This window comes from Rhamphochromis longiceps, linkage group LG6 (genome assembly GCF_057381845.1).
Source record: "Rhamphochromis longiceps isolate RC_006_pf linkage group LG6, R_longiceps_female_GT1.1, whole genome shotgun sequence".
Lineage (NCBI taxonomy): Eukaryota > Metazoa > Chordata > Actinopteri > Cichliformes > Cichlidae > Rhamphochromis > Rhamphochromis longiceps.
The window spans coordinates 5,601,302-5,618,958 of record NC_140562.1 but is presented as its reverse complement, the minus strand read 5'-3'; the positions used below and the strand labels follow the sequence as shown (position 1 = coordinate 5,618,958).

The 17,657-nt window shown below is 43.1% G+C and overlaps 1 protein-coding gene across 1 annotated transcript; it reads right to left on the bottom strand.

Annotated features, from left to right (window-relative positions):
- Positions 1-9,702: 9,702 nt before the first annotated feature.
- On the bottom strand, positions 9,703-12,649 carry LOC146667322 (uncharacterized). The gene is given in 3 exon segments (XM_085408382.1): positions 9,703-10,164; positions 12,315-12,440; positions 12,443-12,649. Coding segments are annotated over 3 exon segments (795 nt in total).
- Positions 12,650-17,657: the final 5,008 nt, after the last annotated feature.

Sequence of the window (17,657 nt, the reverse complement as noted above, 5' to 3'; positions counted from 1 at the left end):
ACTGCATATTGCAAAGGAAGGATAGTAGAGCATTTCTTTTCTTTTTTTTGCAAACAATAGATGGCGCATAACTGACATCCTGAAGACAGAAGGTTCCTCTGCTGCTTTTTGCAATGATAGATGCAGAAAAGCTTGTTGGGAATGAGGGATAGAGAAAGAATCTGGCATCCCAGTGCTGGAAAGGTTCACTGCTGCTTTGCATATGAAGGATTGATGTGGAAAAACAAGCATCCCAGTGGTAGAAATATTTGCTGCTGCATTTGCGAAAGACGGATAGAGTCAAGACAATCTGGCATCCCGGGGCCAAAATCTTGCTGCTGCATTTGCAAAGGAGGGATGGAGAAAGAGAATCTGGCACCCTGGTGCCAAAAGCTTGTTTGTTTGAGTCTGCATGTGCCTATTAGTCTATGTTTATTTGTCAGGTCAGGTCTTAGACTCCAACTCTCTCAGAACATCTCAGCCCCCCCCCCCCCCCCCCCCCCCGACGGGGCGCCTATCTCCCCTCATTACATTCCCTGTGGGTCGCCGATGCTCCCAACCGTCGATGCATTGGTGGTTCTCTCTGCCCAGGGCTGGGTGCTCGGGTGGGTGGGCTCACTCCTGGTGGCAACTTGGCGGGGTCTGGCACCCATGGTTCAGTTGCGCCCCTTCCGGGGTGTGTTGGGCCCTCAGATCTTGGGTCTCTGGGCCCGGTGTTGGTCCGCTCCGGTGTAGCCGGTTGCTGGCGGAGCCTGTGGCCATGTTGCCGCAGCCCCCTGTAGCTCTGCACCTTGGCTGCTGGGTGACCACCCTGTCTGGGGTATTGTTACTGGTACTTATGCTTATGTTAGTTGTTGCTGTGATTTCCCTACTGTATTGTTCTCTTTTTTTCCAGCAGGTGATCAAGTGGATTTTTAGTGTCTTTTCTCACTCTTCCCCTCTGTTTTTCTTTCCCTCTCCTTTTGTTGAGCCTCTTCCCAACTTCTCTTTTCTTCATCTTTCTTTTTCCTATCCCCTTATCCTGTCTGACTGCCATAACTTAAAAGTAAAAAAAATAAATAAATAAATAATTAAGATTGAATAAACTATGACAATCAAGTGGACCAGTATGGCAAAAACCGTAATGATCCACTTGGGAAAATAAATCTGTTGGGTGTTTTTCTTGACGTTGCTACAGTGCCAGAGAGGACAAGCAAAGAAAAAAAAAAAGCTTTTTGCTGCATTTGCAAAGGAGGGATAGAGGGAAGAGAACTTGGCATCCTGGTGCCAAAAACAATGCTGCTGCATTTTATGAAGTAGGGATAGATTGAAGGGAAACTGGCAACTTGTTGGTAGAACTCGTTTGCTAGGGATAGAGAAAGAGAACCTGGCATCCCGGTGCCATAAAAACATACTGCTGCATTTTGCGAAAGAGGGATAGACGGAAGAATATTGTTGTAGGGTCTACCTTATAATATAAAGGTGACTGTTGTGATTTGGCACTATATAAATGAAACTGAATTGAATTGAATTGAATCGACCTGGTATCCCTTAGGCCCCATCCTCAATTCAGAGATGGTCTAACACAAGGGTTAACTAAGGGTTTTTGCTTAGGCATCAGTTGTCCTTCTGCTATCTTGGATTGGATGGAACTTTCTTGGATTAACTGAAGGCTTTTCAGAGAGGTTTTAAGACATCCTGATAATAATGAATTACAGTAGTCCAGCCTGGAAGTAATAAATGCATGAACTCGTTTTTCAGCGTCACTCTGAGACAGGATTTTTCTAATTTTAGAGATGTTGCACAAATTGAAGAACGCAGTCTTACATATTTGTTTAATATGTGCATTGAAGGACATATTCTGGGTCAAAAATGACTCCAAGGTTCCTCACAGTGTTACTGGAGGCCAAGTTAAGGCCATCCAGAGTAAGAATCTGGTTAGATACCATATTTCTAAGATTTTCAGGGCCTCAGTTTGATCTGAATTAAGAAGCAGAAAGTTAGCGGCCATCCAGGTCTTTATGTCTTTAAGACATTCCTGCAGTTTAACTAATTGGTGTGTGTTATCTGGCTTCATTGCCAGATAGAACTCGATGTCATCAGCAGAATATCAGTGAAAATGTATGCTACGTCTTCTAATGATTTTGCCTAAGGGAAGCATGTATAATGTAAACAGAATTGGTCCTAGCACTGAACCCTGTGGAACACCATAGTTGACCTCAGTGTGTGAAGAGGACTCTCCATTTACATTAAAAAATTGGAGTCTATTAGATAGATATGATACAAACCACTGCAGCACAGTACCTGTAATACCTACAGCAGAGGTGGGACCAAGTCATTGTTTTGCAAGTCTCAAGTAAGTCTCAAGTCTTTATCCTCAAGTCTCAAGTCAAGTCTCAAGTAATGTCAGGCAAGTCAGAGTCGAGTCTCAAGTCACTGGTGTAAAAGTCCGAGTCAAGTCACAAGTCTGAAACTTTGAATTTCAAGTCCTTTCGAGTCTTTAAAAAAAACAAACGAAAAAATAATGTTGCAGTTATGCTAAATGTAAATATTAGACCATGTAATTTTAAAATCTGTGTTTTTCTCAACACATACAAAATAGTGAACTTAGAAAATATACACAAATTGTGAAATTGCACCTCTTTAAAATGCAGCTCAATTAAACTTAGCTCCAAGAATAATTTTCACCGACAGTTCTGAGATACGCTGCATGTTATTCTTGGATGCGGTTGTAGGACCAGCTTTAAAATCGCATGACAAAAATATCATACACATTAAAAAAAACTGTATCACCAACGTAGCCTGGAAAACATTTGCTAGTTAGATGAAGTCAGCTATCTCATCTTAGCATATTTATATGCATATTTATAATTATACGGTTCTTGGAGTGAGTGCATACACTCATGAAGTTTAGTAACTTCCGGTCACTGCAACAAGCCCAGGTACAGTTTACCGACGGATGGGTGCAGGACCTTGAAATGCACCGTGTAGAACGAAAGACCATCGTACGTATCATAAGTTTACCAGTCTCACAAATCGTCTTCATAAATACACATTCGTTAACCGTTTATTAATATAACCTTTGAGCTCAATGGTAATTAATTAGTAGTGGAAATAATTTCTGGTAGCATCACAGAAATGTAGCAGTGACAATAATATTGTATGCTGTAATCGTACTGGGCAATTAGTGATACAAAAAACCTGTTTTATCCTGTGAATAAAAGTATGTGTTTTTGTCAGTGTACCATAATAACAGAAGCGAAACGCAATATTGTGGCAGGACAATTTACTATTTATGCACAATAAATAAAGGAGCATAGCGCGACAATTTCTGTTCAGCGCCAGACTTGCTTGTAACCTATATCACCAATTATGTTAAGAAAAATGACGCATTAACTACAACAGCAGACTGACCTTTGTGTAAATGCTTGGAGCAGACTAACCTGTGAGCTGGAGTGTTCTAGGACGTTATATTTGATCTTTGAATGGCTGCAATCCAGTCGCCTCTTTGTTACTTCGGAAACATGGCTCGAACAATTTCTCTTCAACGACGTAATCCGATAACAACCGATCTCTTTACCCGTCGGCTTCCCGTGGCTGTCATGCGACTGGCTATTGCAGTTAATAATACAACGGCTTCTTGACATTTTTGTGTTTCTTTTTATCGCTGTGTGACTGATTTTAATTGAAAGCCTGCGTGCGCTAGTACCGCTTGCCACGAGTTCCCAGAATCCTTTGCGGTTCTACCCGTGAATGACGTCACATTTTCAATCTCCATATAATATGCATGTTAAATTTTATATTTGGGGTAAAATATCAAGTCTTTTCAAGTAAACCGGTTCAAGTCCAATTCAAGTCCCAAGTCATTGGTGTAAAAGTCCAAGTCAAGTCAAGTCTAAAGTCATAAAATTAATGACTCGAGTCTGACTCGAGTCCAAGTCATGTGACTCGAGTCCACACCTCTGACCTACAGCATGTTCTAATCGCTCTAATAGGATATTATGGTCGACAGTATTGAACGCTGCACTGAGGTCTAGCAGGACAAGCACAGAGATGAGTCCACTGTCAGAGGCCATAAGAAGATAATTTGTAACCTTCACTAAAGCTGTTTCTGCACTGTGTTGAGCTCTGAAACCTGACTGAAACTCTTCAAATAAACCATTCCTCTGCAGATGATCTGTTAGCTGTTTGACAACTACTCTTTCAAGGATGTTTGATATGAAAGGAAGGTTGTAGACTGGCCTATAATTAGCTAAGACAGTTGGGTCTAGAGATGCTTTTTGAGTAAAGGTTTAACTACAGCCAGCTTGAAGGCCTGTGGTACATGGTGGTTTGGAGGAAGTAATTATTGAAGTTAACTCAGAAAGATCAATTGGAGAAAAAGAGTCTAACTTAATATCAGTGGTACTAAAAGTAGCTGTAGATAATATTACATCTGTGAGATGATTATTGGTAATTTTTTCTCTACTGATTAAAATGTTATTGTGAAGAAGTTCATGAAGTCATTACTAGTTAACGTTAAAGGGATGGTTGGCTCAAAAGAGCTCTGACTTTTTGTCAGCCTGGCTACAGTGCTGAAGAGAAACCTGGGGTTGTTCTTATTTTCTTCAATCAGTGATGAATAGTAAGATGTTCTGGCTTTGCTGAGGGATTTCTTATAAAGCAACAAACTATTTCTCAAGGCTAAATGATGATCTTCTAAATTTGTGACATTTCCTCTCGAGCTTACGAATTGGAGAGGTTTACCATCTGTTTTAGGCTGTGTTTGAGAATTATGCCACGGAGTCTAATACTTCTGATTTGAGGCCTTGGTTTTCAGAGGTGGGACCAAGTCATTGTTTTGCAAGTCTCAAGTAAGTCTCAAGTCTTTATCCTCAAGTCACAAGTCAAGTCCCAAGTAATGTCAGGCAAGTCAGAGTCGAGTCTCAAGTCACTGGTGTAAATGTCCGAGTAAAGTCACAAGTCTGAAACTTTGAATTTCAAGTCCTTTCAAGTCTTAAAAAAAAAAAAAAAACGAAGAAAGAATGTTGCAGTTAAATGTAAATATTAGACCATGTAATTTTAAAATCTGTGTTTTTCTCAACACATGACGAAATAGTGAACTTAGAAAATATACACAAATTGTGAAATTGCACCTCTATAAAATGCAGCTCAATTAAACTTAGCTCCAAGAATAATTTTCACCGACAGTTCTGAGATAAGCTGCATGTTATTCTTGGATGCGGTTGTAGGGCCGGCTTTAAAATCGCATGACAAAAATATCATATACATTAAAAAAAACTGTATCACCAACGTAGCCTGGACAAGATTTGCTTGTTAGATGAAGTCATGATCTCATCGTAGCAAGAGAGAAGCACCACCTACCGTTCTTTATGCAACTTCAACTGTCGGAGAAAGTTGGAAGTTGTTCCATCTCTGTCTGTGATTCTCTTCTTGCATGTTTTGCATATTGCATTTCGGTTTTTTGTTGACTACTTCATAGTTTATGTACCTGAAAAAAATAACTCCTTGCAGCATTTTTGAGCGTTTTTTTTTAAAAATCTGGTTAATTTGATTGACTGTGCTACAGCTCACGCACACATACGTACGGAGTGTGGTTTGAATAAATAAATCAATGAATTGAATTAATGGTGCACACTTTCTATATAATATGTATGTTGAATTTTATATTTGGGGTGAAATATCAAGTCTTTTCAAGTAAACCGGTTCAAGTCCAATTCAAGGCCCAGGTCATTGGTGTAAAAGTCCAAGTCAAGTCACAAGTCTTAGAACATTTCTTCAAGTCAAGTCTAAAGTCATAAAATTAATAACTCAAGTCTGACTCAAGTCCAAGTCATGTGACTCGAGTCAACACCTCTGTTGGTTTTCACCTGAGCTACAGTATCCAGAGTTGTACGTAGTGAGGAGTAGTGATGGTAAATTTGATTCTTTTTACTGAACCGAGTGTTAATGAGTCACTCACCAAAGTGAATCGGGTTTTTTGAGTCATTTGATTCACTGAGTCAGTTGACCAGAGAGTGCAAAGAATGTACATTTTCACTCCAACTTAATTTGTTTCTCTTTTCATGTAAATCCTACTGCTAAGATGAATGATTCTAAAAAACAACAACTATTTTATAGAGCAAAAACATTTCTAAAATTAAGCAATTTCCTATCAAAATTGCTTAATAAACATTTATTTTGTTTATTTTATTAGTATTTTCCTTAAATGTGTTAATTATATATTTTCTTCGAACACCTTGTTCGAACATAAGAGTGTCAATAAGTGCACGTGGCACCAGAACGCTCTAGGCCGTAGGTCGATGATCGATTTTGTAATCCTATCACCAGACCTGCGACCATATGTTGTGGACACTCGGGTAAAGAGAGGGGCTGAGCTGTCAACTGATCACCACCTGGTGGTGAGTTGGATCAGGTGGCGGGGGAGGACGCTGGACAGACCTGGTGCACCTAAACGTGTAGTGAGGGTGTGCTGGGAACGTCTAGCAGAGGCCCCAGTCCGAGAGATCTTCAACGCACACCTCTGGCGGAGCTTCAACAGCATTCCGAAGGAGACTGGGGACATTGAGTCCGAATGGACCATGTTCAGCGTCTCCATTGCCGAAGCTGGTGCATTGAGCTGCGGCCACAAGGTGGTTGGTGCCTGCCGTGGTGGTAATCCCCGAACCAAATGGTGGACATCAGAGGTGAAGGGAGCCACCAGGCTGAAGGAGTCCTATCGGGCTTGGTTAGCCTGTGGGACTCCGGAGGCGGCCGACAGGTATCGACAGGCCAAGCGGAATGCAGCTCGGGCAGTGGCTGAAGCAAAAACTCGGGTGTGGGAGGAGTTCGGAGAGGCCATGGAAAAAGACTTTTGGACTGCCTTGAAGAGATTCTGGCAAACCGTCAGGCGTCTCAGGAGGGGAAAGCGGTGCTCTACCTGCACTGTGTATAGTATATGCCAGAGTGCTGGAAAGGAGAGTTTGTCCGCTAGTTGAACCTTGGATACAGGAGGAACAATGCAGTTTTCGTCCTGGTCGCGGAACACTGGACCAGCTCTTTATCCTCTCGAGGATACTTGAGGGTGCATGGGAGTTTGCCCAACCAGTCTACATGTGTTTTGTGGACTTGGAGAAGGCATTTGACCATGTCCCTCGGGGTGTCCTGTGGGAGGTGTTGCGGGAGTATGGGGTGTCTGGCCCATTGCTACGGGCCATTCGATCCCTATACAACCGTTGCAAGAGCTTGGTTCGCATTGCCGGCAATAAGTCGGAGTCGTTCACAGTGGGTGATGGGCTCCGCCAGGGCTGCCCTTTGTCTCCGGTTCTGTTCATAATTTTTATGGACAGGATTTCTAGGCGCAGCCAAGTGGCGGAGGGCTTTCGCTTTGGTGGCCTCAGAATCTCATCTCTGATTTTTGCAGATGATGTGGTTCTGTTGGCTTCATCGGGTGAAGGCCTCCAGCTTGCACTGGAACGGTTCGCAACTGTGTGTGAAGCAGCGGAAATGAGGATCAGCACCTCCAAATCTGAGGCCATGGTTCTCAGCCGGAAAAGGGTGGAGTGCCCACTCCGGGTCGAGGATGAGTTCCTGCCCCAAGTGGAGGAGTTCAAGTATCTCGAGGTCTTGTTCGCGAGTGATGGGAGAAGGGAGCCGGAGATCGACAGACGGATTGGGGCTGCAGCTGCAGTAATGCAGAGGCTGCACCAGTCCGTCGTGGTGAAGAGGGAGCTGAGTGTAAAAGTGAAGCTCTGAATTTACTGGTCAATCTACGTCCCTACCCTCACCTATGGCCACGAACTGTGGGTAGTGACCGAAAGAACGAGATCGTGGATACAAGCGGCAGAAATGAGCTTCCTCCGAAGGGTGGCTGGCCTCTCCCTTAGAGATAGGGTGAGAAGTTCGGCCATCCGGGAGGGGCTCAGAGTAGAGCCGCTGCTGCTCCACATCGAAAGGAGCCAGCTGAGGTGGTTCGGGCATCTGACAAGGATGCCCCCTGGGCGCCTCCTGGGTGAGGTGTTCCAGGCATGTCCCACCGGGAGGAGGCCCCGGGGCAGACCCAGGACACGCTGGAGAGATTATATCTCTTGGCTGGCCTGGGAACGCCTTGGTGTTCCCCCGGATAAGCTGGAGGAGGTGGCTGGGGAGAGGGAGGTCTGGGCCTCTTTGCTTAGGCTGCTGCCCCCGCGACCCGGCCTCGGATAAAGCGGATGAAGATGGATGGATATATTTTCTCATCTAAATGTCCACTGAGCTGTGAGCCAGGGGGCGGTAATGCGCCTTAACATTGGTTGCCAACCAAGAAGAAGAAGAAACTGTGAGCCAGGAGGGAGGGGGTGAGTGAGTGATTCGTTCGCTCTATGATTCAGCACAGGAGGGAGGGGGTGAGTGAGTCCTGAGTGATTCGCTTACGCTTACGATTCAGCACAGGAGGGAGGGGGTTAGTGAGTCCTGAGTGATTTGCTTACGCTTACGATTCAGCACAGGAGGGAGGGGGTGAGTGATTCGTTCGCTCTATGATTCAGCACAGGAAGGGAGGGGGTGAATAGCTCAAATGTACTGTTAGCATGTTAGCAGAGCGATGCTACTGTGAACCGAGGAGCTATTGTCTTGATGTGAGCTTCTACTCAGGGCTTTTTCTTCCAGTTCAGAGCAGAATTTTTTTTGTTAAGATACTGGATGTTGTGTTTTTCTCCACAATTTTAATTATAAGCTAGATAGATTGCTGCTAACAGCAACAGGGATGAGTCAGTGAGTCAGTTGGGCTTGCGAATCATGATTCATGAGTCAGTAAAGTGATTCTCGAGTATTGAACGATTCGTTCATGATTCGCGCATCACTAGTGAGTGAATTATTAACAAGATGATTGACCTCTGTTGGAGTAGCATTCAGGTAGCTGCTCTGCTCGGTGTTGGTACAGGGCATTGAAGATGCTAACAGTGTGTGGATTATATTCTTAAACTTAGTTACAGCACTTTCAGAAAGACATCTACTGTGTTGAAGTCTACTCCCCACTGCTCCCCCCTTTTGAGAGAAGCCAATTGAGTCTAATAACAGATTAAATGCCATGCTGAGGCTGTCAATTTTTGCATCTACATGAATGTTAAAATCCCCCACAATAATTATTTGATCTGAGCTGAGCACTAAATCAGATAAAAAGTCGGAGAAATCAGACAGAAACTCTGTGTAAGGCCCAGGTGGATGATATATAATAACAAGTAAGACTGGTTTCTGAGTTTTACAGCTGGGGTGGACAAGGCTCAGCATCAGGCTGTCAAATGAATTAAAAGTCTGTCTTGGTCTTTCGTTGATTAATAGCCTGGTGTGAAAAATTGCTGCCACACCGCCCCCTCGGCTTGTGCTTCGAGGTTTCTGGTAGTTAGAATAACTCGGGGGTGTTGATTCATTTAAACTAACATAATCATCCTGCTGGAACCAGGTTTCTGTAAGGCAAAGTAAATCGATTTGTTGATCAATTATTAAGTCATGTACTAACAGAGACTTGGAGGAGAGAGACCTAATATTTAATAATCCTCATTTCACTGTTTTACTCTTTGGTTCAGATGTGGATACTGCATTGTTCTTTCTTTATGTTTAAGTTGTTTGTTGCTGGTTTTTAGTTTTTTTTAATCTGTTTGGGAGCTGACACAGTCTCTATGGAGACAGGGGGTTTGGGGGGGGGGGGGGTAACAGGAGGAGCAAAGCTGCAAAGAGGTGTGTAAGATCGCAACTCTGCTTCTGCTTCCTGCTCCCAACTCTGGATAGTCATATTTTGGGGGGTTTAATAAATTTGTCCATATTTCTAGAAATGAGAGCTGCTCCATCCAAAGTGGGATGGATGCCGTCTCTTCTAAGAAGACCAGGTTTCCTCCAGAAGGTTTGCCAATTATCTATGAAGCCCACATGGTTTTTTGGAAACCACTCAGACAGCCAGCAATTTAAGGAGAACATGCGGCTAAACATGTCACTCCTGGTCTGATTGGGGAGGGGACCAGAGAAAACTACAGTCCCACATTGTTTTGGCAAAGTTATAATTTTACTGAATTTACGTCTACCCTTAGCCAGCAGTTTTAAATTTCCCTCAGTGTCGCCTGCTCTGGCCCCTGGAAGACAATTGACTATGGTTGCTGGTGTCTCTAGCTTCGCATGTCTCAGAACAGAATAGCCAGTTACAAGACTATGACCCCTGGCAGGTGTATCGCTGAGTGGGGAAAAACGGTTAGACATCAGAATCAGAATAAGAATCGTGTTTATTGGCCAAGTATATGTGCAGACACATACAGGGAATTTGGTTCTGGTAGATGGCGGCTCTCAAGCACAGCAATGTAAATCACACACACACACACACACACACACACACACACACACACACACACACACACACACACACACACACACACACACCACACACACACACACACACACACATCTCTATATATACACATTACACATGCATACACAAAGCTGTGTAAACCAACTATAAATGACGAATCTAAACTTATATACATAAAATACAGAAATGAACGAGGTGGAATGAATACTACAAAATGTACATAAGGTGCAGTTGCAGTCTGGCAGTGTGACAGGTCAACTGTTAAGAAGGGAGATGGCGAGGGGAAAGAAACTGTTCCTGTGTCGGGTGGTCATGGTCTGCAGGCTTCTGTACCGTCTGACAGAGGGCAGCAGATCAAAAAGTCTGTGTGCAGGGTGTGAGGGGTCTGTGATGATTTTATCTGCCCGTTTCCTGGTTCTTGAGAGGTACAGATCCTGGATGGAAGGCAGGGGGGTGCCGATGGTCCTTTCTGCTGCCCGTACAGTCCGCTGCAGTCTGCTCCTGTCCTGTTTAGTGGCGGCTCCATACCAGACTGTGATGGAGGAGCACAAGACAGACTCAATGACCGCAGTGTAGAACTGGATCAGCAGCTCCTGTGGGAGACTGTACTTCCCCAGTTGTCTCAGGAAGTACATCCTCTGGTGGGTCTTTTTGAGGATGGAGTTGATGTTGGTCTCCCACTTCGGGTCCTGGGAGATGGTTGTACCCAGGAACTTGAAGGTCTTCACAGTTGACACAGGGCTGTCTGATATGGTGAGGGGGAGCAGAGTTGAGGGATGTCTCCTGAAGTCCACTGTCATCTCTACAGTCTTAAGAGTGTTCAGCTCGAGATTGTGCTGACTGCACCAGAGTACCAGCCGCTCAACTTCTTGCCGGTATGCAGACTCATCACCATCTTGAATGAGGCCAATGACAGTGGTGTCATCTGCAAACTTTAGGAGTTTGACAGCCGAGTTCTTGGAGGTGCAGTCGTTAGTGTAGAGGGAGAACAGTAGTGGTGAGAGGACACATCCTTGAGGGGCACCAATACTGAGGGACCGAGTTTCAGAGGTGATCTCCCCCAGCCTCACTTGTTGCTTTCTGTCTGTCAGGAAGCTGGTGATCCACTGACAGGTAGCTGGTGACACGCTGAGCTGGGAGAGTTTGGAGGAAAGAAGTTCAGGCACAATGGTGTTAAAAGCCGAACTAAAGTCCACAAATAGGACCCTGGCATAAGTTCCCGGGCGGTCAAGGTGTTGCAGGATGTAATGCAGCCCCATGTTCACTGCATCATCCACCGACCTGTTTGCCCGGTAGGCAAACTGCAGAGGGTCCAGCTGCTGGCCTGTAATGTCTTTCAAATGGGCTAACACCAGTCGTTCCAAGGATTTCATGACCACAGACGTCAAGGCGACAGGTCTATAGTCATTCAGTCCTGTGATGGTGGGTTTCTTGGGAACAGGGATGATGGTGGAGCGTTTGAAGCAGGAGGGAACTTCACACAGCTCCAGGGATCTGTTGAAGATGCGAGTAAAGATCGGAGCCAGCTGTTCAGCACAGGTTTTGAGGCAGGAGGGTGAGACGCCGTCTGGTCCGGGGGCTTTCCTGGGCTTCTGTTCCTGGAATAGTCGGCTCACATCCTGAGTGTGTATTCTGAGTTTCAGGGAGGAGGAAAGGGGGGTGAGAGGTGTGGTGGAGGTCGTTGAGTCTGGATTGGGGAGGGTGGTGGTGGTCGTTGAGTCTGGATTGGGGAGGGTGGTGGTGGTCGTTGAGTCTGGATTGGGGAGGGTGGGGGTGAAGGGGGGAGAGGTGGAAGGTGTGTTGGGGGTCAATGTCTGAAGCAATGTCCCTGGGGAGGGGAGGGTGGGGCGTGGGAGTCTGTCCGTCTCAAACCTGCAATAGAAAGTGTTTAACTCATTGGCCAGGTCTTTGTTTGCTTCAATAGTGGGTGGGGGGCGTCTGTAGCTGGTGATTTCCTGCAGGCCCCTCCACACTGACGCAGGGTCGTTGGCTGAGAGCCCCATGTGAACAGGCTCTCAGCCAACAACCCTGCGTTCACACACATGTGAACAGGTTGGTGGTGTACCTGGGACTTCTGTTTAAGACTATGCTTCCTCCTCACCGTCACCCAGCCGCCCTCTTTCCCCAGCTGCTTGGGGAACCGGGGAACAGCTAGCGGGGCCTACGCTATCTTCGGCTGCACCAGCTTACAGGGGCCTGGCTAGCTATGGGTGAATGAAGGGTGCGAAGCCGAGTCTCCAATTCAGTAATCTTGGCCTCCAGAGCTGCAAACATGCTACATTTGTTACAAGTATCATTACTGCTAAAGGAGGCCGAGAAGTAATTAAACATCTGACACAATGAGCAGGAAAGTGCAGGATGGACAGGTGAAGAGGCCATGCTGCTAGCGAGTTGGCTACAAGCTAAGCTAAGCTAGCGAAACAGTAAAGACACAGTAAGTGAATACTTTGGCTATAAATTAGGTAGTGAGTACACAGAAAGTGTGCTTCGGATGAAGCACATGAAGATTATGCTATGAAAAAAGAATATATCTAAAACCTTTTGATTAAATTGCTAAGCAGATAAGCTACTCAAAAACACCACCTTGTTTGAGTAGGAACAGGAAGTGTTACTCTACCGCAGAGAGAGCGAACACCAAGTGACAGCGCCACCAAGAGTCAGGGTGCAAGAGAGCCATTATATAGCCATTCTACTCTACCTGAGCCCTCAAAGTGCTTCATACAACTTGCCTCATTGATCCAGTTTCTTATTTGCAAGTACTTTGTGCATAACATTCACAGATATTCATACTCCACCAGATGCAACAGAGAGCACTTTGGGGTTAATATATTGCCCAAGGATATTTGGCAGGCAGAGTGGAGCAGCCAGGGTTCAAAGCACCAGCCTTCCGACTTACTCTACCTCCTGAACTGGAGTAACCTGCTTAAAAAATTACTGATATACTGTCTTTTACCATAATTAAAGTTGCGCTCTCACAGTAAATGTCAAAAGTTGAATGCTCTTTTTCCCAGAACCAAAAACAGCCTGGTGTTTGATAGTAGCACTGCTTTCCAGGACAAAGAAAAACTACAGCAATATACTGTATGAGAAAGGCTTAAAGCGAAAGATAAGCAATACTAAGCTCAGGTACAACTAGATGAACTTGTGTATTTTAGTGTAAAGTTGGTCCCTGAAAACTGTTGTTTTGCCAAAATGCGACCATTAGTAATTAATATAAGGAGTTCCTCTAAATAGCTGCATGTGTATGTCATTACATTTAATGATTTAATGCTCTGGCTGTGCCGAGTTACAGCAACATTGATGGGTTTTTTTTTCTTCTTCCATAAATGACCTAAAGAGGATTTAGTGGTGTCTATTTCAGAGGAACAATAGCAGTTTCAGTTTTGAGTTCATTTCAGTTACGTTCTAAAGTCCAGTATCATTCCCTGTCAGATCTGGACAGCCATCACTTGTAATACATGTTTGTCCCATTTACACCCAACCGCTCTAGCAGCATGCTGTTATCTCTGCAAAAAAATATCACTCCCTTTCTTTACCTGAGAGCTTTGCTGCCAGCCCCTCTGTTATCGAAACGTTTTTCATTATCCAATGTACAAACATAAGTAACCGGCCTATGTCACAGACATCATAAATATCACCTATAGCCCAACAAAAAAGTCAGAATTGTTGGCTTTGTTTTTCAAATGTCAATAATACAAGTCTTCAGCAGTTTGCCTGGAGAATGACATTTTCTGAAATGCTTCTTAAGTAATTTGTTTTCCTAAAGATCTTTTCTCTCTTACGCTGATTTGGGTTCAAGAGATCAATTTCAAGTTTGATTTTATTTACTAACTTGACTCAGTGAAATCAGGGTGTATTATGAGGACTGAAAACCTTGCTTGATGGCTGAAGTCATGAAAAAATGTACCGTATTTTTCAGACCATAAGGTGCACCGGATTATAAGATGCATTAAGCAATCAAATCAGTCAGTTAAGTTAAACTTTACTCACCTCATTCTTCTTGCTTCCTCCACTTCCGTTCCATTGATTCATTAATGCTGTATTCTATCACAGCTGCTCTATTCCCATGTTGTTGCAGTATACAGTGGAACCCCGACTTACGAATACCCCATTTAACGAAAAATCCAAGTTACGAAGCCACTTAACGGCAATATTTCTGCCCATGTTACGGCAAAATGCCCACGTAACGAAATCCGCTGGCTCTGATTGGCTGAGCCCACAATGCCTATAATGCCCACAATGCCTTCCGAATCATGTGACAACCCCCTTGGCTTTTGTACTTGCGCTTCGCTGTTCCACTTGAACAACGTATTGTTGTTGCAGTTAGCAATTAGCCTATAGCCAATTGTTCACTCAAAAGGCGCGATGGGTGCTTCGTCTTACGAAAATGTTCGACTTATGAAAGACCCATGGGAACGAATTGATTTCGTAAGTCGGGGTTCCACTGTACTAATGACTAACCTCGTATTGTGGATGGATTATCTCAGCTGTTCTTCTGACTGATGTTTGGTCCGTTTACAGCATCCTGCCATGCAATTACATTTGTCCCTAACCATCAGGAACCCTCACGTTAACTTTTATCAAGTGGAAAAAAGTTAGCATTCATCCTCAAGCTTCACTATGTTTATGCTATGCTAACATAGCTGTGTAGCTAGCCACCATGTAGCAACTTCAGTAACCCTACAAAAGTCACTGCTGATTAGTTTTCTGTTTTCATTTATGTTGGAAGTTATAGCAGAGCTGTACGATTAAATTTTTCAGAAATCTCTCAGTCAGAACATGCTATATCATGTTTACGCGGAAACTAGCAAGCTAACTTCCTGCTAACTTCAAACTCCGTGAAATATAATAAATTCTGTTTTCATGGATGCCTGGATGTTAAACTTAATTGTTACACCTGGTAAAGCAGCAACGCTGATCATTTTATTAAACATTAAAGAATTTAGACAGTTTGGAACTCTTAGTGATGCCGCAATGTTGCATTGTGCAACTTGTTTACTTGTTTTAAACAGTTATCATTACCATGGTATTAAATTCCTGTTTTTTTTGCAAAAACTGCCGCAGGTGCTTTCTTGGTTATCATCACTATTGTTTAAGTGTTATTAACATGGTTATTAATGTGTTATTAAATAGAAACAGGCAGTTTTGCATTTTTCAGTGCTGTTTTGTGCTTATTACACAGAAACAGATGTTTCCATTTAATGATCCAGAGCAGTAAATATTATGTTTAAATATATACGGTGGCCCCTAGAGACAAAGCACGTACAAACTCGAAAAAGCATGTAAAAATTCCAAAGAACATTTCTAGCCTTAACTGAACTTCCAAAGCAGACCTAATTCGCTTAAATTGCACAATTGAAAGCATATGTGTATTGTTTGTGTATTTATACACAAGCACGCATACAGTATATATTCAAATAATTTAAAAAAAATGTTAATTTACCTGTTACTACCACACACCAAATCTAGTCGTTGGTACTTCCTGGCTTTTGTAGCCACTAGGTAACAAAAGATCAACACCGCGCCTAGTCCCTTTGAGCATTTCTGTTGTGTTTTGTATGTGTTTTAGAGTTTGTACGTGCTTCAGAGTTTGTGCGTTCTATGGAGTTTTTACGTGCTTCGGGGTTTGTACATGCTATGGAATTTTTACGTGCTTTGGAGTTTGTACGTGTTTTGGAGTTTGTACGTGTTTTGGAGTTTGTACGTGTTTTGGAGTTTGTACGTGCTTTCTCTCTAGGGGCCACCATAAATATACTTTTATTTATTCACTCCACATAAAATGTAATAAATAAATCGTATAATACAAAAACCAACTATTTACATTTCAACTTTTAACTATTTAAATTTTCAGCTTTTTCCTTTTAAACAAATTTAAAACAAAAAACACAAAACACTGCAAACCACAACACAATTAAATATAAATTAAAATATGAAAACAAAAAAAGATGCACATTCTCTGTCACATTTGTTTTTCATTCCAACTCATGAGCAGGAATGTTGTATTATTTCAAGGGTGGCTTGTTTCCAGTCCAGGCATTACTGCCTGAATGACTGTCATGGATCGAGGCGATCCAAATGTAGGTGCAGAAGAAAGTCTTTAACTTCCCTTAAGTACAGTGGCAGTGGATGTGGGTTGGAGATGCAATGAGCTTGAACCTGCAGGCGACCATCTTCACTGACCACACCATCTGTGACGGAGAACTCATCTCTCCTGTTGTCCTGCAAGCAAACAATTATTTTTTTGGAACATGAACTTAATTGCTTTCTTAAAACATTTTTTTCTGCATTTGGTATAAAACAGACTCCAATTTGGACAATCTCAGGCTCCCTCCCCACGGAGAGGTGACATTCAATGTCCCACTGTCAGTCTGGATAGCCGTGACCACCACCCAACACACAATAATGTCATGAAAGCATCATTTTAAAAAGGGCTATGCAAACATGGCCAATAACTTTCATTCTAAGATGTGCAAAATGATTTGGGCACAAAACAAATTTTGCTGTTAGAAAACTTGCAGACTTCACTATATACAGTGTAGACCCTCTAAACTAAGTTTGGGGGATGTGATCTTTCAAGAAATGCAGACAAACTGTTGTTGTTTGTTTACTTACACAGCATGTCTTGTAGAATTAACTGGAGTCACCAGCAACAGCATAGTGCAGTCATATCTCAAGTCTAATAAAAGAAGACAACTTCCCCAAGCCAAAGCACAAATAAAACAATAAGTAAAACAGGCTGATCTAAAGTATGATTAAAGTTCAGCCTGATTAACATAAATGTCACTGACAGTTATTAATATATTGGAAAACCAAAATACTTACCACTGAGTTGATGTCTTTCTGTCCAACAGCAGGAGTGCTGGTCCCGAGCCTCAAAGACAGTAAGAAGCAAGCAGAGGGAGAAAAAACAGAACATTTTTCAGAAACTGATTTGATCCTTAATGGCTGTGCAATCATTGTAACATATAGTTTGCCTATATTGTTAAATAAAGTCTAGATTTGACATTAATAGATGTCACAGATGTTCAAAAGCTGCCACAAAGCATGAAAAAAATGGACGTCTCCGAAAATGTCGGAGCATTTTTGCAAATACAGTGGGGCAAAAAAGTATTTAGTCAGCCACCGATTGTGCAAGTTCCCCCACCTAAAATGATGACAGAGGTCAGTAATTTGCACCAGAGGTACACTTCAACTGTGAGAGACAGAATGTGAAAAAAAAAATCCATGAATCCACATGGTAGGATTTGTAAAGAATTTATTCGTAAATCAGGGTGGAAAATAAGTATTTGGTCAATAACAAAAATACAACTCAATACTTTGTAACATAACCTTTGTTGGCAATAACAGAGGTCAAACGTTTACTATAGGTCTTTACCAGGTTTGCACA